The sequence below is a fragment of the Plectropomus leopardus genome, chromosome 5, assembly GCF_008729295.1.
Source record: "Plectropomus leopardus isolate mb chromosome 5, YSFRI_Pleo_2.0, whole genome shotgun sequence".
NCBI lineage: Eukaryota > Metazoa > Chordata > Actinopteri > Perciformes > Serranidae > Plectropomus > Plectropomus leopardus.
Genome location: NC_056467.1, coordinates 18,363,959 through 18,384,229, shown reverse-complemented (window position 1 = coordinate 18,384,229; position 20,271 = coordinate 18,363,959). Strand labels below are relative to the sequence as shown.

General features: G+C 39.7%; 1 protein-coding gene across 5 annotated transcripts in view; it reads right to left on the bottom strand.

Moving 5' to 3' along the window:
- Positions 1-5,769: 5,769 nt before the first annotated feature.
- dock10 (dedicator of cytokinesis 10) overlaps positions 5,770-20,271 on the bottom strand; it is a 76,811-nt gene continuing 62,309 nt past the window's right edge. For 3 of the 5 annotated variants that reach the window (XM_042486669.1, XM_042486667.1, XM_042486670.1), the window contains exons 39-56: positions 17,630-17,740; positions 17,005-17,114; positions 16,747-16,862; positions 15,531-15,668; positions 15,255-15,437; positions 15,047-15,157; positions 14,719-14,934; positions 14,553-14,610; positions 13,800-13,907; positions 13,145-13,251; positions 11,690-11,812; positions 11,496-11,609; positions 10,233-10,379; positions 9,229-9,439; positions 8,914-9,104; positions 8,507-8,607; positions 8,040-8,178; positions 5,770-6,676 (exon numbers count right to left, since the gene is read on the bottom strand). In XM_042486669.1, the coding sequence (XP_042342603.1) occupies positions 6,629-6,676; positions 8,040-8,178; positions 8,507-8,607; positions 8,914-9,104; positions 9,229-9,439; positions 10,233-10,379; positions 11,496-11,609; positions 11,690-11,812; positions 13,145-13,251; positions 13,800-13,907; positions 14,553-14,610; positions 14,719-14,934; positions 15,047-15,157; positions 15,255-15,437; positions 15,531-15,668; positions 16,747-16,862; positions 17,005-17,114; positions 17,630-17,740 (2,332 nt within the window). In that variant the 3' untranslated portion in view covers positions 5,770-6,628. The other 2 variants (XM_042486668.1, XM_042486671.1) reach the window with 2 other exon arrangements.

The window sequence follows — 20,271 nt, the reverse complement described above, 5'->3', positions numbered from 1 at the left end:
GTTTGGGTCCTGTGTAAGTCTACTTTGATTTTTAGTGGATTCATAATTTTTAGTTTTTAGGATGTATAAAGCTGCTGAATGCACACTGTGTACATAAACACTATCAGAATAGCTAAATAGGCCAGTTTGTGTTAATGTCATATTTTGATGTTGTTATAGGATGCCCTGGAGTAAATTGCACCCCAGGTGTAATAATTAACTATGGTCACATGGGTCATTGCCTCCACCATGATGCTATACACAAATGGTTGTAAATAGTTACATTGGCTATTCCACCCCGTTGGCAAATAACATTGTTGGCTATGAACACATGGGTGCATTTAGAGCATCTGCATTTAAAAATGTAATACATACAATTTTTGCTATTAATAAATATAGATAAATAACAATACAGTAATGATTTTGTCAATACGAGGATATTGAGTGGCATTATGGGAATTACAGGAATCCATTTTTTTGTAAAACAAACATGATGGTATCTGGCTCTTGCTCCATAGATTTTGAGCATTCTTCTTTTTAATCTGTATCTTGTGAGACCGCCAATTTAATGACAGTGCGATGCCAAGTCGTTGGACTCTTACTTTACTCTCTACTATTACCATTTATAACGATAATTTCACTTTACAACAGACGTTATTTAACTGATCACTTTCTCATGTGCTATAGAAATGTGTCGAATAACTTTCTTCCAGATTTAACTTTAAAGCAAAGCTTTCCAAATTGTGCAGTAAAAGGCCCATTCCTTACCTTTGTATTGTCCCTCCAGGACCGGCGCAGACGCATTTCTCCTCAGGTTCACATACGGGTTTTCCTCTGTCCCTGCCCGCTGCTCTGCACCTGAAGACACCGGTCTGGCTTCCCCTGGTACGGCCCCAAATGACCGCTGACCGTAGTCCCCCCGCAGCTCTCGGTTCTCCGCTTCCAGCTTCTTGATTTCATCGCGCATCTCCATGATGACCTGCGCCAGGCTGCGCGTGCTCTCCATGGCGCTGCTGCTACGCTGCCAGTACCACGGCTTTCCAAAAACCGGCGGGGAGTCGTGCAGTAGGAGCTCACCGTGCTGCTGCGGTTTCATCATGCTGCGCTCAAAAGCTTTTTTGTCCTCCTCTTGCTGTGGTCTCTCTCTCTTTCTCTCTTTGTTGTGTGCGCCTCAATCTCAGTCCAGATCTTGTTCTGGGGAGATTATGTCGCCTTTCACCACTTATACAGCTGAAAGGGCTCCGGTGCAGCCAGCAGCAAACAAATGATGTTTTATTAATCAGCTTCGGCGTCCAGTTTCAGGAAAACTAAGCAGGGGTCGGAAATGAAATGTGCACTGCAGTGGAGCCCTACTAAACCCGCAGGATCTGTAAAATAGAATTAATACCAACTTTTTGGACCAAAAACGTGAAGCAACTTCATGTTGAAGCTCAAGAGCAAATATGAAGATGCGATTTTTTTTTGGGCACGTCACTCTTCCTCTTGTAATGGCCATGTCTCTGTTGGGATTACAATGCCCTGTCTCTAAAATATTGATTACATCTGTCAGCAAGATAAATCTAGCGAGGAAACAGAGAAAAAAATACCTTCAAGTATCCTTTTCTGCTGTGATTGGGATGCAGCTATAAGATCGTTTATATTAATCTGAGCATTTAAAAATAAGATCAACTACAAAAATGATTTTACAGAGCCCCTAAAGGGACATGGGGGGAATACATGAAGATGTTAGCAAAAAATTAGATGGTAAAAAAAATATTTTGATGGTGGAAAAATCAACTCTTCAAGTTCAATTCTCTTTCAGACGAGATAGGACCCACCTCCTAACCATCACAATCTTCCATTTAAGACATAGAGAATAGTTCTGTTTTTGTTACTAATCTAGGAAAAACAAAAAAGACAAAGAAGAAAACAAACCAAGAAAGGACAGTATACACATAAATAAAAAGCACAAGTGAACATCAGACAAGGGATTAGAAAAATTTGATGGTGAAAAAAAAGGTGGAAAAAATGATGGGGATTATGACCATCATTTTCTCCCACCATTGTTTTTCTTTCACTGTCAATTTTTTTCACCCCCATGTCCCTTTAGAGGCTCCATAGATGTATGTCTTTGCAGAGTGACATTTCTTTCATTTCACTCAGAAGACAGGGACTGAGACATATGGATGGGTTTGCCTTTAATTTACTACATCTGTGGTCTTCTGTCTCCTGCATATGCATGACACTTGTTAAAGGGAGGTCTGGGGGGTCAACCCATGATGATGAGCAATCTTGGAAAACAAACACATGAAAACAAAATGGGCGTTTGATGAATAATAAGAGAAGGAATCACTGCAGCAGACATTAAATACAGGCAGGCTGTACACAAAGGGGAAAATTGCAGATAATTACACTCAATGGGGTTTCCACAGCAGGGACTGTATAGTCAGGTGCGGGTGCACGTGGCCACAGGTTGTAACCCAGTATGCATGGACCAGACAGTCTCAACTGGTCTGTTATCAACATAAAATAGTTTAAAATCATATAAAATATGAAATATTGTCAGAAGATCTGTTGGCTACTAGGTAGGTTTGAGAGATTTTGCCGCCTGTGACTTGAACCGAATGTTGCTGGCTCGGAGCAACCTGACCCCGCCAGAGTCTAGGCCACTGTGAGGGAGACAAGCACACATAAGCCGGCCTGCAGAGGAGAGAAACCCAATCAGCCCCCTCTTTCTGGTTCACAAAATAGGCTACAGAGAGGGAGGGAGGCGAGAGAGATGAGACAGAGGAGGGGAGAAATACTGATCGGCTGGAAGGAAAGGAGTTTGTGTGGAAGAGGTGGGAGGTCAGTGAAACTCAATCTGCTGCACCTCAGGCGTGCGACCACAGAGGGAGAGTGAGGAGACGGACATAAATGTGTCAGCTGTCTTGTCAGGTAGAGATAAAAACAGACGCGTGAGAGAGACAGAAGATTACATGCTGTCTTTTACCATCAACTGTATGTTCAGGGCCACTTAACCTCTTTTTATGCACAGTGCACCAACCCCTGGCTAAGCATCAATAAATAAACACCCACTCTGCTGCTCGCTCTCTGCATGGTCAGTAATTATACCCAACTATTGGAAAAAACTGACACCAGATCCCATGGAAAACCGCTCTGCAGCAGTCATTTCACTTTCAATGAAACTTTAACCACAAGTTGTATTATTTGGGCCTCCTCACCGTACAATGAAGTTTAGGCCTATATCTACATTGCTTTATCTGCCTTCGGTTATCTGTTTGAGTTTTTCTTTAAAGCAAATACTAAAAAAAACACCTTTTTGGTAAAAGTTGTTATCTATGAATCAACACATTTCTGTAACTTGTTAATGCTGTAGCAATGTCTGTGAGTACGAGGTGACTAATGGATACCCCAATAACAAGTTGCTTTACCCTGGACCCACCGAAAATAACTTAAACAGACCATGAACAGAAATACTGACAGACAAAGCGCAGACACACGTCAAACTACACCGGCTTCATGTAGGTATAGGCTAGTAGTTCAAATACTGCAAATATGTTAAGTGAATTGAATTAAAAGAAGCACAGATTATTCAAAAATGGTCTCCCAGCTATCAATTAAAACAAAATCAATCCTTTGTTCATTTCTTTTTCAAGAAGCCATCCTACCTACTCACACACAAGTAAAGTATTCTTGCTGGGGCATCAGTTATAAATACAGTGAAATATTGAGTCGACAATAAAAATGTGAAGCACAAAGGAAAACGGAGCTCCAGGGTAAATACAGTGGAGACAGTCTAAAACAGAGACCATAACAAAAGACAAACACAAAGCAGCAATGATGAAGCGCTCCAGGCTCCATCAGATCGAAAACCAGCTCATATTTGGATTTATTTGATTCAGATCCGTCTGACTCAGAAAAATAAATCAATGATCCAAAACAAAAGATTTTGGAGTCTGTCTGTTCATTTAAGGCATGGTTATGGTACAGCAACAGTAATCCTGCCTTTTGAAGTAGTTCACAGTTTGTTAACATATTTTAGCCACCCACAACCTTACAGAAATGCCTTAAATTTCTAATAAAGTGTCATTTTAATAGCATTTCTTTTTCTTACTCCACGTGCCTGGCATTTCTCAGACGTATCGTACTGTTCAAAGATAATGTCAGCTAGATGGCATGCATGGAGGGAGAGATGGAACGTGAGGAGAAAACGGAGAAATGTATGGGATGGTAAACCAGGGTTCCTACAGCTTAAAGCAAGATAAATTGAATACTTTTCAAGACTTTTTGAAATGTCACACATCATCAGATTTAAGACTCATTTTACAAAACCAAAACTGAAAAAAAAAAAAAAAAATCTGAACCGACATTTTTTTCTGAGAATTAAAGACAACTTTGACATTTTTGGTCCGGTGAAAATTCTGGTTCGAACTGGGAAATACTTTGTTGTGGAGTTTTCTGCTTTTCACACTGCATGTGGGATTTCACTGCCTTAATTTTCACAAGTTTAACATGAGAGACTAGTTGTTGTTTTTTTTAAAATAGATTTTACTAATTATTTTGAGATTTTACAATACAACATAAAAAAAGATTCATAAAATCCCACTTCCCTTGTCTGAGCATTTTTAAGACTTTTGAAAGTTTGATTGAAGTCATTTTAATACAAATTAAGGTGTTATTGTTAGATTGATAAAATCATTGCCGTTTAAGACTTTTTAAGGATCAGTGGGAACCACCCATATTAGAGCTATGTTACATTGACAGCTACAGAAAATACATATGTAATATGTTACATTACATGGTGGATTAGTCACAGAAGACTACGGTAGCAATGGCCTTAAACATAACAAAATCCCATGACTTTTCCAAAACTTTCAGTGATTTTTCCTAATTCCATGACTTTTCCAGGCTTCCATGACCATGGGAACCCTTAAAATAACAACAAGATAGGGTAAAACAACCACAAGATGACACAAAATGACTAGAAAAATGCACTAAAATACCCAAAAGAGACAAAACTGTTGAGCGACACAAAACCACAAAAAGACATAATCCTACTACAAAGAGATGCAAAACAACGACACAAAAAGAGGCAAGACAATAATAAAATGTGCGTGTCTTGCTCCTACGTAGCAGAGGTGAGGGGGCCTTGTGCATATCTGTGCCCAGGTGCCCATTGTCTGATAATCCGCCCCTGTCTTTTTCTACAACCTCTATGTGTTAAATTGGAAACCTTATTATTTGTATTAGGAGGTGAATTTTAAGATTCATACAGCTGCTGTCTATTATCTTGGCACCACTGAACCAAGGCATGAAGTGGTTTTCTATTTCCTTGTTTCAGTCTGAGTTTGCTCATTAAACATTTCTATTTCACACATCTCCATCTGTTGTTCAGGTGAATGACCTCAAAATTATCTATAATTAGCAGCTGCCTGGGCTGAGGACAGTGAATAGACAGGATATGAGAGTCTGCTGTGCACAGCTGCAGCCAAGGCACAATTTCATTTTAGAAAGCAATTTTGCCCCCATTCAACCTGGATTAATGCAAATAAAATACTGAGACACATGAGTGAGATGAAGGGTGATCTGAAGGTAACATAAAGAATGGAAGACGCATGATTGTAGATGAGGTGTAAAATTATCGAAGTATAATCCTGAATTTTGGACATTAACAAAATTTTATTTAAATGTTATACATAAAACTTTAGTTTTTGTTCCTTTTTTTATATTCAGCTAAACAAATATTTATATATTGTATATTTTATAAAAGAAACATTTCAAACGTTTTTAAATATTAATATTTCTTATTTACAATTCAAAACAGTACAGGAAATAATAACAGTAACAATGCAGTTTCAATCATAAAAATGTTACAAAACATATTTTTTTGTATGTTTCCATTTGAAAATTGGCAAGCTGATATTTCCAGAACGTTAGCAAGGATACAAAGTAGCAATGTGGAGCTGCTCTACATTCAAACAGGAACTGGAGGTGCGTCCAACTCTTCAGATGCTTCGTTAGTTATAAAACCTGGAATCCAATTTTTTTTCACATTAGTCATCTTACAAGATCTTTTGTGATAAAGAACAAAGATGTTCCAGAGAAAAAAATGTAAAAACTGTCATCAAAATGCACTGTAGAGCTACTGTATATGTTACATATAGCTGAACGCACCTCGAGCTCAGTAAGGTCACTGTTCTCTAAAGGGACAGGGCTGTGGAGAGAAGGCGCATGTTGTGTGCATGTATGTGTGAACATATGCACAGTGTGCACTTGTTTGTGAATGTGTCTGTCAGTATGTAAGCTGATGAATCAGTTGGCAGGGCGGGGGGGAATCCATTTATCACATGGATCAAGTCTCTAAAAACCAAAACAAACAGTAGCTAACAGTCCAGCAGCCTGGCATCTACTGTAGATAGTCGACGTTCAACGACAGGACTAAAGACTATCACAACCACAGTCTACACACTTCTTCCCTTGTTTTCTCTACACTCGCCAGCAGTCACAGTTCCACTAGTCCGCTGCTCCCTGCAGCAGGAAACAACTACAGTCAGAAACAAGCAAATGAGCTCAACTTGTGAGGCTCAAACTGGCACTTCAAAGCCATTTATGGGGAATAAGAATGTCCTCCCTGGCACAAAGGATTTCTTGAAAGTCTATTGGCCATTCAGTAGGCGCTGTGCCGTTCCGTTCCTGGTTGTCTTGTGTGAGGAATCTGCACGAGAGCAAGAATAAAAAGCTTGCATTGGAACAGGAAAATTCAAAAGGTGGTTAAAGGAATGCTTCAGCCACAAAATGATCATTTGTTAATCAATAACACACCACATGTTAGCTTGAATTATTGAAGGAAACATTGTTTTTTCCTGCATGCCTCCAGGGAGAGAGGGGAATCCAAAAAAAGGCAAACATTTGTCATGAATTAGAGCTAACGGAGACTGCTTTTAACAACAGCAAATCTATATCAAAACAACCGTTTATAAACTGTAACACTACTCGTGCAGTATAATCATAATATTTAGTATGTGCATTTGTCCCCTCCTACGAAGACCATGAAAGTAGCAGGAGACTTTCATCTTAACAAAATTATATAAATTAACAAATAAACTGGTGCATGAAAATATACAAGAATGCAGGAAATTTAAGTGTTTGATGCTCATATTTCCTGGTGGAAGGTCCCCAACCCCTCCTCATATGCTTGGTACGTCCCAAACATACATTTTTGAAAAAAAAATTAGGTTTAAAACACGTCAATACTAACAGTCTCAGGCATGCCTGGGAACATGCGTGCGTTCGAGCTCATATATGCATGTGCAATCCCTGGGCATGCTCAGGGTGCACCACGGGGCACATTACTGGTAGGCACAAGTTTGTATTGTAACGTATTTAGTGAAAATGTATAAGTTTGGGAAATACTGAACATACGACTGGATAAAGTTGACTCAGATTAGACTACAAAAGAAGAGTCAGTGCTTGCAAACTGATGTTTGACATAGTTTTGCTGTTGTTACATGTGGCCCCTTAAGATTTTAATGATGAAGAACGTTGGCCTTTTTTAAAAAAAATTCTGCATTCACCATGGAGGCATGCCTGAAAAACATAGTTTTCTTCATAAATTCAACATAACACATATTGAGTTATTGATATACAAATGGTCATTTGCGGGTTAAGTATTCCTTTAAGTATCGAGTCTAGCAGTTTGACTCTCGGGAAGATTGGCTGAGATATGAGAAAATGATAAAGTGAGGTAAGCAAGTAGCAAAGTGACAACATGTCTTTTATAAAGGAACTTGATGACATGACATACCAGTTTTAGAAAGAGTGGACAGAAAGCTGTTAGATAGAGAGGCGGAGCTGGCAGCAAGAACACTTTTTTGTAGCTGTAATGAGAGGAAGTGTTGGAAAGGAAGTCGAGGAAACCATGAAGTAAAAACAGAAGCTGATACACATGAAAATGTCTCATAAAATGATGTATAGGAAGAGATGATGCTCTTTATGCCATGCAAGAGAATGTGACAAAAAAGCTACACATGTGGTGATAACATGAGTCTGGACCCTCATTGGTCAATGCACAGTGAGACCTGCTCATTCATGATGCCAGACAGCTCAGTCAGCATGTCGCGGTAGTGAGCTCTCATTTCCTCCTGGTACTCCAGCTGGTCCTCCTTGATCAGACGCTCATTCACATCCAATGCCTGACCGCAGGCTTCTGCAAACTGCCTGCAGGGGGCAAACAAAGTTTTACTGATTATTAATTATGCCTGACCTTTAAGGATTTTTTTCATGATGTAACATTGTCAAAAACTATTGGGCTCTTGCCACTGAATATTCATTTAGGTGTAAACAGGTTTGTGTGATGGGTGCATTTTACGTTGTTAGAGTATACACATTAAAAAAGATTGTTGCATTTTTAAAATTCTAATGTGCCATTTCGGACTTTTTTAATGTGTTGGGATTTATTATTTTTCCCTGCAAAATTCATACCTTCTTTGTAATGCTAAGAACAAAATCCACAGCACTTTGCAGTGAATCATGCATTTAATCCTACCTAAAGATCTCCTTGAGCAGCTTGACCTGGTTATCTGGGTATTTCTTGGCATTCTTCTCTTCCAAAAACGCTCTGGCATAGGCCATGGGCCCTGCATTCACCTGGACAGGACAAGATCGGGTGAGACAAAAGAGAGCATCGTGCTGGTGAAGAATCTCAGTCAGTCATCCAGGTCATGGTAATTCTAAGTGCTACATGATAAGCAAATGGACTTGCTTGAGTTTCTTGGAGATGTTTCACCTCTCATCCAAAAGACTTCTTCAGTCCTAAAGAACTGAAGAGCTAAAGAAGCCTCTTGGATGAGAGGTGAAACATCCTCAAGAAACTCAAGCAAGTCCAGTTGCTTACGATATAGCATTTAGAGCATCAAATTCATCCAAAAGTCTGCATTCTGAAGGAATCCCCACCTTGACGCTGACACTGCCCTGCAGTTTCAGCTGCAGACGGATCATGTCTACTTCCTCCATGTTGCAGAGCTGGTTAAGCTCAGAGACTTTACGTGACATCTCATCAATAGCTACTTCAATTGGGTTCATTTCTGTGCTCTGCTGCTCCACCACCTGGATACGCTTCTTAAGGTAGGGGAAGCTGGAACTCGCTGAAGAGAGAGGGAAAAAAAAAAACCACTGATCAGACCAAATCTATATTATAGCTTTCTGTTTTTTTTTGTTTGTTTGTTTTTTTTTTGTTCACAGGGGAAAAAGTGGTAAGCAATTACTGACTGGTCAATATGGTGCGTCTCTTGCACTGCTCCTCCACATCTCCATGTTTCTTCCCTGACAGAGTGAACGGCGTCTCAAACGCAAAGCGGTTGATGTTGTGATGTCTCTCAAAATCTGTCCTTTTGTCCTGTTGTTCTTTCTCGTCAAAGTAGGGCACCACGTATGTCACCTGAATGTAGGCAAACTTGGGGTCCAGGTCCTTAGGATTTACCTGTTTTAAAAAATGGTACACAAGCACAGTGAAGTTATGTATCCACAAATTAAGTATTAACTGATCAGGTTGGGTACCGGAACTCCTTTAACCTTTAAGGTATCGACCAATATGAACCAGTACCAAGTAGTATCAAAGCATCTCCAGTCAAATGATACCTGCATTCAGTCTTATTCACGCTGGGAGTCTGATCCTGACCACTCCGACTCCTCGTCAGATTGAGAAACTTTCTGTTGCTGCCATCTCCAGAGCTCTCCTTCCAGAGCACAATCATTTCAACATCTACCCAGTCAGCATGAGCTAATACTGCACCATCCGCTAACATCCATCACTGAACCATGCAATGTCCCAAAAAATTTACATTGACACCAAAACACTTTGACTCTGTCGTTAAACCCGTTATTAACGGTATGGTAACATTAGCAGTGTGATGCTGACAGTTAGCACTGTCACTGTGTGTATGCGGCCAGGCGGACTCTAACAACTGTCCCCTGTGCGGCGCTCACACTCCCGCAGCAGCAGCAACAGCCCATACAGTCTGTCAAGTGAAGCACTGCTTACTGACAATTCAGCACGCTGAAATACCACAAAAACATTTTAAAGTATGCTCCATTCACATTATGGGTACTAAATGAAGTACTCAATGGTACTGGCATCACTTAAAGTGTACTCGTATCGGTACTGGTATCATAATGTTTTAATCTATACCCATACCTAATAACTGGGAATAGTACCAACTCAGCAAATTATTCACCTTTAAAGTTTTCAAAACAGGCAAAATTTGGTCCCTTACCTTATTGGAGTCCTGGATCATCTTGACATTATCAGCTCCAAATTTGTCTGAGTAGAGTTTGAGTAATCTCTGGGAGATTTCTGACAGCCCTGTCAGCTTCGGCTCTTTGTAGATGAACTCTTTGCTCTCCTCTTCTTCAAAGAAACCCTAGCCGAACAAACACACACACGTGCATTTGTGTGTATGAAATGCAAGTTTAATATTTAGATGTTGCTTTTGTTCTTACAACTCAGTGTATACATGTCATTGTGATTTTATGTTGCCCCCTAGTGGTTTTTTTGAGCCAACAGTTGTGCATATAGGCTGCAACACTTGTTAGAACAACTCAGCCCTAACAGGGTGTCAGTGTTAAGCTCTGGATGGGACAATTCAGAGGTCATTTTCAAAGCAGCTTCAAATGTCATATGTGAATGAGGTTTATTAAGTAGTTACTTCCTGTCCACTGTGGCTGTTTGACACCAGCTCTTCTTAATGTTTAGGGAGGAAAAAAACTTCATCATTGGAGATTATGGGAAGTAAAATGGACCACAGCAAGCTTGACACAAACCCTTCAAAGGGTAAGAGCGGCAGATGTTAATAGTGGTAGAAGGAGAAGAGAGGTAAAACTGGTTAGCGCTGAGGAAAATGGAAAATCAAAAGACATACAAAACTTACCGCAATCTTGATACAGAATATAATAAAAAAAACAAAGGAAGAAAAGATCAGACAGAGAAATTAAGGACACTGACTCAATTCTAAAAAAAATCTGATTTTGTTATCTTTCTTTCCCCATGCCTCACTGACAAGAGTATCGTTCTCCCCCTTTTTCCTAAAAGAGAGAAGATTTCATATTCTCATTGTCTACTATTTAAAATCTTTTTTCACTCCAGAGCTTCATCCCCTGCACAGAAATGTTACCCCCTAATTAACAGATAGAAATTGTGTCAAGGATGCAGGTTTTTTAAAAACAAGCCCAAAGCACACAGTGCTTTTTCACAAAGCTTTTACCATTTCTAAGAGTTAGATCATTTAAATTACAAGAAATAGATTTTCTAACATACCCTTAGAGGTATCTAGCTCTGCATTTTTTTGTGCTTGCTTTATTTAGAGGTATTGAGATCTTTTGCTCATGACGAACCAATACATGTATTTGTTTTGCAAAGTGTAAGGCTTAGAGAGACAGTCAGAGTTGGTAAATACGTCAGCAGTAGAGTTACTGCAATGTGTGTCTGCAGACGTGTCAATGTAAGTGTGTGCTGTCTGCAGTAATAAAGTGTCCCTCACCTGTCCGTAGAAAGCTACGCGGTAGTAGCGCCCAAAGAGCCGCTTTTCCGAGTTCACCACCTCAGTAACCTTCAGATAGGAGCGATGGATGTCGTAGTACAGCTCTGACAGCCTCTGTGGTCACATCAACACACATGTAAGATTAAACCTAGCTCATTATACACACATACAAGAGAGGAAGGATTAGCAGTTACCTTAAAATCCCTTCTCTTTTCAAAGACAGCGATCACAGGTTTGTTTATGTCTGCGATGAGCTCGTATCTCTCTGATTTCCACAGGTAGTCCACACACAGCTCCAGCTGTTCCACCAGAGTGTCCTACACAGAGAAGCAGAAACTAGATCTGAGGGAAAGTTTGCAGCCCAGTCGCAAACATTGCAATGACACTAGTGCATTGAACGGAAAAGGGATCTTCTCAAACTGGCAATACTGGTTACTATCATGAAGTACCTTATTTATTTGTGAAGCTAAAAGTTTTGTTCACCTCACAGTTCACCAGTGTTGGAAGGAACAGGTCACTACAATTCCACCGCTTTTGGCAGTAACTAAACATGTAAATAATTACTTTTTTAAATAAATAACGCTAAATGGTTCTCAGAAATAAATAGATATATATATGTATACCTTAGCTTATACCTTACCATATGTTCTGAAAGCAGATATGATCAATTTATCAGGATATGGTAACCCTATATTGGCTGTATGGATGATGCAAACTCACTACCCTGACTGTGATAGTATGCCTTGTGAGTATTTCTCTATAAAATGCACCTTGTGTCTATTTTTGTTTTGTTTTGTTTTTGTCAGGTTTTATTTAATTTTATTTCATTTGACCTTGCTGACATGGTTTGAAATTATAAAAAAAAAAACAACAAAAAAGAAATAAATTACAATTATTGAAATTGAAATGAACTTATTACTTATTATTTTGTTTTGATCATAGTCAGTTAATGCGGTCTATATCCTGTTGCACAATGATGGCATGAATCATTCAATTAATATATTAGTGAGAAAATTTCTGTCATTGCAAATAATGTGCGACAGTTAAAACAATAACAGCTTGCTTTACTGGAAATATGGACAGTTTTGTTCCTCTTCATGATCAAGAACAAAAACATAGTGGTGAGTTGTTGTCTATGAGAAGGATTTGTATTACTGTTAAGTTTACAAAGGATAAACCTCAGTGTGTTAATATTTTTGTAAACAGCTTTTATTTTATTAGGTCAATTGTGATAAGAAATTGCTGTCAAAAGTCTAAGAAAAGGTTGTCTCATTTTACTCTGCCAGGGGTATTAAAAACTCACCTGCATTACTTAATTGAAAGGCCTGTGGAGGCTATCTATATTATTGCAATACTGTTCCACAACTATGTTATCATACTGATAATTGGTACAATCATAAACAAAAAATGACAGTTGTCTTTTCCCAAACTGTGCCACAGCAACACTTAGTTATATAGCTATAAGAAAGTGAAGCATATATTTCAAAGTAATGCAAAAAAATACTTCCTCTAATTACTTTTATATGCAGTAATTGGTAAAGTGATTCAATTACTTATGAGTGAAGTAACTGCTTTAGGTAACGTATTGATTGCTAATGCTAACTTATTGATATTTTTTTGTAAATTGCATAATACTGCTTTTTACTGACCTCAGTATAAGGTGTGTCTTGTGTACCAGTGTCCTCCTTCATGGCACCCTCCTCCTTGACATTGGGACTGATGCACATAAACGCTGCCCAGCCCATAGAGAACGATGCTGGGGTTTCAAACAAGATCAAGACAGGTTAGCAAGCAAAAAGATATCAAAATACCATAAATTCATGTTCAGCTTGTTAATGTACAGACATACAGACATCCTTGTATCAAAATACAAGATGTGGTACTGTGTCACAGTCAAGCATTCATCAAAAGTTGAACCATTTTTGCAGACTAAATTAAAAACATCAAATGTGAGCGTGCTTCATTTCAAATCTTAGTGAAACTTATCATCTTATCCAGTGAGACTTGAGCGAACAGTGAGGGTCAAACAGTGGCAGTAATTACTGATAATCTGGCACAATCTCATATCATTAAGAACAGTGGTCCTCAAAATATCCAACTGCAGCAAATACACACAGTGTGCAAAACCTTATCCAACCCTGTATTTAATTTGGTACCTGACCTGATGTCCCTTCAATCCAAACCATGTCCACCTGTCAATATCAACACCTTCCATTTGATTGCAAGAAGCTGAAACATGTCAGTGCACACCCATACCCTCCCACACTCCCTTGTCTCTCGACCCCGCAGGCCCCAGGCACTCACACTCACTGTCTTGATCTCGGGAGGTAGTTAGTAAGGAGCTACAGTTAAAGACAGGGCTTTCTTCAGGGGACACACTGGACATCCTGGCCTTGTCAGCTCTCCAGTAGCCTGTTTGGTAGGAGGGGAGGAGGAGGTTTACAAAGTCCACTTGCTTTTGCCTTTAATGCTCAAGGACAAGGCTCATGAATCAGCTGAGCTGCTGGCATGCTATGCTAGTTGTTGGCACACATGCTCAGTGCATTAAGTGCATGCGAAAGGATGTCAGACATGTACAGCAAAAGACAGACACATGCTGTAAATGAGGAAGCATGCACACTTAAGAACAGACAGAATTGCAGACAGAGGAGCATGTGGCACAGAAAAATGTGGAGAAATCAATATCTATAGCTACTTGAGGTTGTAATTGGGATAGCATCAGGAATGATATTTGGATGCAAAGACAGATCTATACAACTAGATGGTAAAATTTCCCATGACTTCCTACAAAGTCTCCTCCACAAAAAGTCACACTCAAGTCACCAGCGTGCTCACTTTCAGCCTCTATGATGATATGAATGTCTGACAGTTTCAGAAATTTGAAGAGTTGCATGTTAGCAGAGAGAAAGAGAGGTTTGCTGATTGATTGGACTGTGTGGTTAGAAGTTACTATGTCTGCAAAGATGCATATACTAGCAGCATTTTCAAATATTTGTGCAAACAAACACAAACCATGCTGCAAATTTAAAGTCAGAGCAGCAGCATGTGTGCGCTAACCTCTCCTCTTCAGCGATTCAGCGATCAGGGCTGAGATGTGGATGTAGCACATGGCAGCCTGAAAAAAAATTAGACACATTACCATCATATGTAATTTAAACTTCAATTTGGAAAAAACCCAATTTATGACATTTGTGAAGTAAAAGCACCTAGAAACATTTCTAACCTCTGAGAGGTCGCCGTTGCGGACATGAACTTTAGCCATGCTCTCTAGCCAGGTGCATCGAAGCTCTGGGGTGCTGGCATATGAGTTGGCCAGGCTGTACTGAAGATCAACCAACATCTCCGGATCTTTCTCGTGCTCCTTCATTTGTGCGGTGGCCATCAAAACTGTCCTTATCCGTTTGGTCAGGTCCTTCACCTCAGCAGGGAATGGTGTGTTCTGCAGAAAATGTCCAATGTAAACGTTCATTTATCGTACTAAAAAGGTCAAATGAAATACCATTAGAAATCATAATCAGTGATAATAAATATAACCCCAGAACTTGCTTCACCTTGAGTGGTGCATCTCCGTTGGCAAAGTTATTGATGATAGCCAGAGACTGCTGAAATCTCGAGCCTCCGATGCCAGCATCTGCTATCAACTGGCTCACTGCCTTGATTACCTGATGCAGAAAGAGGAGTATGGTCATGCTGAAACCATGATTCACAAAATACACAATAGCGAAAATATATATTTGTACTACATTTCATCTCACTGACCTGCAGATGTGAGCGGACTATAGACTTGCCCTTGGTAAACTCAAAGTTTTTCCTCATGAAGAAATACAGCAAGGCAGCTGCCTCTGTTTGGGTGGAACTGGAACGATGGTTACAGCACTTAAGGATCTCATAGCACAGACAGCCACACAGGTCTGCCTTACCCTGGAAGAATGCACTGGGGAACTGCCAAAAGAGATGGAGATGAAACCACAAGTGAGAAAAAAACGATGTGAATCGTCACTTAGATGTTTTATGTTTACATGAAGCTTGCCGGACCTTTTGTACAAAGAGCCTGAGTCCAGCGAAGATGTGCCGTAGAGTGGCCGTTGATTGGTTGATCTGGAAGAAGAGCAAGTAGGTGTCCAGCACCTTCTTCATCAGTGCATTTTGCCCTTCGTCCAGCAATAGCTGCTTCTGTATGGACGGAGGTCAGAAGAAAAACACATTTTACTATCAACGTTTCAAAAGGCAATGTTTTTTCTGACTGAAAGGTTTCATGCAGACAGTTCAGATCTTCAGGATCAGAGCTTCTTCAAGCCACCAGGTGGCAGTAGAGCAGCAATAGCTTGCTTCAGAATGTGCATGGAAGTGCATGATTTTCATAGCAATTATTTCCAGAAGCTTCACCACTATGAAAATTTCATTTGGGCAAAAAATATTTTGGATTTCCTTCGTTTATTTGAATAATGGTTTCTTTTTTGTTATGCTTGGAAGCAAAAAGAAAAATGTGATTTGAAAATTCCCTTAATTAAACTTTACAAAGCCAGGGACCCCAGGGAGGGAGCCCCTACTACATATGTAAAATTGACCTGCATATTAAACTGGGCCTACAATAACATGTGGGGCAGCCTATAGTGCCATACATAAACATACCTTTTTATGGTTAACAGTATACTATTATAATACTTATTATTGACAGATTCAAATATTTATACATACTGGGTTTATCTGACAAGGATTTGTAGCTAACAGTTAGCGTATTATCAGTGTTGTGTATTGTAAATTAAATGAGTTGTTTGTTTTTTATAAGAAAAGCCAATTAATATTTGCTAAAAAAACAATATGTTGGATTTATGTTATTGTGTATTTTCAGATATATTTCAATTTTTTGAAGAAAAAGAATCATCAAACAATATATAACTCTAAGGACCCCTAGGGGTTGTGGACAACTTTAAGACCCATGGAGTAGAGCCAGAAGAATTTAAAAAAAAGACTTGTGGTGTGATATGCACTTTAAAATGATGCAAAAGAGGCACATTTGGATAGCTTTGTATACATTGTTATGTGACAGTCAAATCCAAAAACTGAGCCCAGAGCTCAAATTTAGCATTATAAAATAATGAAACACCTTACAAAATCTAGAGGCTAATACAATATACACTGTATATAAAACAAAGAACATAGATAGAAATAGATTCCTCTTAACAAAAGAAAGAAAATTGATGATACATGCAGTAAGTGTTTTGTGTGAAACTATAGAAAGACAACAGACCTTGTGATGGTGAACAAAGAGCTCCAGTACATCCAGCACAGTAAGTGCCACCTCAGTGGACAAGTTTGCCTCAATATCTGTGGGACTCAGAGTGTCTCCGTCCTGTATACTCCCATCTGAAAACAGAATCCGGTGTGAATAACTCAAATGCATCACATTTTTTTCCATCTCATTCCAATGTGTCTGTTTGTGTGTGTGTGTGTTTGTGTGTGTGTGTGAGTGTGTGTGTGTAAGTGAAAGTGTGTATGTGTGTGTTACCTGGCTCCATCATCTGCAGCAGCTTGGGGTTGATGAGAGCATTCTTTCCCCTGATGATGGGCATGGTTTGGGAGCGAGCATGCCGGTGACCATCCCCTCCAGATGCCATCCTGGAATCAGATATCATCAGTTGCAACAATCAGAGTTCAATCACGTTTAATCTAACACTGTTTTAAATGACACTGCAGCAAATGTAATACTAAACTGTAGGTCAAAGATCTATAGAGATTTTGCACCTATTAGTGGGCAGGTAAATGGCATCCATGTCCCGAGGACATGCTGTTATTGGGAATATATTAAACGCTCGGGAGTACAGAGACAGAGACTGGCAAATCACACAAAACACTGCAGGTATGAGGAGGGACATGCTGAGATCACAGTTACAGTCTATAACATGGAAACACACAGTGGTCACATCAATGATGAATATACACAGCACAATAATGTCTTCATCTAAGTCCAAGTATTGTTGTAGTATGAAATTTCTTGCTACTAAGCACAATATTTACATTTTGAGGCAATCCCCAGACACTGTTAGCTTTAAGACTTTTTTTTAGCAACCAAAGACTCTTTAAATGAACTCTGTCATCGTGGCTGAGGTGTTTTCCTGGTGGAGGGTGATTACCATTGTGGGAAGAGGCTTGAGGGATGAGAGGACTGGGAGGGGTGGTTAGAGGCCTTCAGGGTGCCATTGGCCTGGGTGGACTGGGCCAGCTTTACTGCCGCTGCTAGCTTCCTGTTCACGAGCCAATCACATCAAAGCTAAAATTAGTTAGTTTCGTTGAGACCATCATTTAGTGTCCATCAGTATTAGTCAGTTATATTTACTATGAGTGTCATGCTCATAGTTTAGCACGCTTGTATTAATAAAATTTACCTTTAAGTGTAAATGTGAATACTTTGTAATACAGCACTATTTTTTGCACATTTGTGACCTTATTGCATAATTGTTGCAAGAAGGTCACAGGTATTGCTGTAAGGCTAAATGACATGTTAAAAGCAGACAGGATCTTCAATCTGACCTGATGAGAGCAGCTGGAGTCAGAGAGAAAGATCAACGGGTATAGATAGGGAGGTCAGCCAGATGGAAAGGTTAGAGGCGTGGCAGAGTCAATGGTTTTAGTTTGCCATTAGTAGAATACAGAGTCAGTGTATATAAACTCTTGGTAGAGTGTTAGTGGAGAGCGGAAGCTTGAGGTCAGCATTACAGAGAGGAGCTTAGGGAGTATAGATGTGATGAAACTGACACAAATCAAATCCTATGACGCTTAAATGAAACTTGATGGAGACAACTGCCAGTCTACACAAAGCAAATGGAGACTCGGGCGGCCAAAAGAAAGGAGAGACAGCTACTGTGTAAGCCAATAAACACAACTGCCTCAGAGCTCATTCAGCAGCAGGTGGAGCCCAGCCAGTCAGGAGGCAGCAGGGTGTGCACACAAAGGGCTACAAGGTCGACATGCAACATCAATGAGGCAAATGTGTTACAGGATGTAAAGAGCAAGTAAAGCTAACATACGGGGCTGGCATACATAATACGGCATTATACAGAAAGGGTTTCTTGATGCAACAGAACATCAATAATTGTGCAGTCACACTGACAATCCATTAACAGCTGCAGCATGCACAAAGGGGGGGAGGGCATGAGGCATGCACCATGGTGGAGACCACAACAGCAAGGTCGAACATGGAGAAAACATTACAATTCATTGTCATTGGTTTGTGTTACGTAGTGTGCATGTGCACGAGTGTGTTTGTATCTTGTCTAAATACTAAAACATGTCTTAAGTTAAGGAAATGAGGCTCTGTGCACAAACACAGACGGAAACAGGCCAATTCAGAAGAATTTCTGGGAATGAACTGCAGTGTAGCTGGCTAAATTAAACGCACTGACAACCTAGTTTCAGCTACTTATGAGAGTGGAAATCATACACAAACGCACATTTTGGTTCTTAATTTACATTACAGGTTTCAGTATTTCATGTTTTTGTCTGGTCTGTTTTTACCAGTTTAAAGAAAAGAGTATAGTTAGTAAATGATGATGTACAATACGTCCATTTACCAAACAGGATTTCCATGAAATTTGATCAAACTACAGCAACACACTCCCCATGAAGCACATCAGCAGTTTTTGCCTTTATAACCATTTTAGATCACAAAATCCAATCATGTCCTCAGCCTTTAAAACAAAATATGACATGCTCACATAAGCTAGAACCAACCAATTAAAACCAGTATTACCAGGACATCCACCCATCAATCACTCTGCAACATTTAGCTGCACAGAGCTTAGACTAGAGCATGGTACATGAGTATGTTGAGTATTCTACAATTCTACAATTTAATTTAGCAGACGCTTTTATCCAAAGCGACGTACAACACAAGCAAGAATTTAGACTTAAGGAAAAAACCCTTAGTAAGTGCAAAAAGTGCTTCAGGTGTGATTGGTCACAGGTATTGCCGTCTAGTGGCAGAAGAAGTGCCCCCCCCCACCTTTTTATGTCTCCATGGTTACGTGCCCCAGGCTAGAATTTTGTAACAAAAAAGTGGTATCACTGACAGCCCCGGATTATGCATCAGGCATTTTACATTGAATGCTTCAGCAACTAACGTTACATAGAGCATACCATGGGCTTTGTCTCTCTCCCTAATAGATACTACTATCCCGTTGGCTGACACCATCGGAGCTTCACTGTTATGACACACCTACTTTTTAACAATCAAACCTTTGTTAACCCATGTTAAAAACAACCAAAACAATGTGGCTGAGGTCTAATTCACGCATTCATTAATCTCACTCATTCACCTCTCCCTTATCCTCCTCCCTATCTAATGCCAAAAAGGTGTGTGTTGATCGAGCAGTTTGCTGTAGCTCCATACTGCGATATGGAGCAATAGCAGACTGCTGGATCAATCCGTCACAACTGAAGCCCGTCCATTTTTAGTGGTCCAATCAAATGTAAAGGGTTCAATTTAAATCCTTCTTGCAGCTCTACACTGTTTGAATATAGAGAACCACAGGAATGAGCCCTAAAACCCAGAAATCCAATAGCATCACAGCACCTCCTGTTCCCTCATCTCAAAATCAATGGGTTATTTGAATGGGTTTTTGGTTAGAGGCCTGAAATAAGGTCTGTGGTTAACACAAACTTAAAAGACTTTTACGTTTTTCTCTACAACATAAAAATACGTCAGTTAATAGCCCACTCACAAACTTTGAAGTTTTTACGTGTCTTAAAAAAGACGGTTGCTAACAAGTGGCGAAAT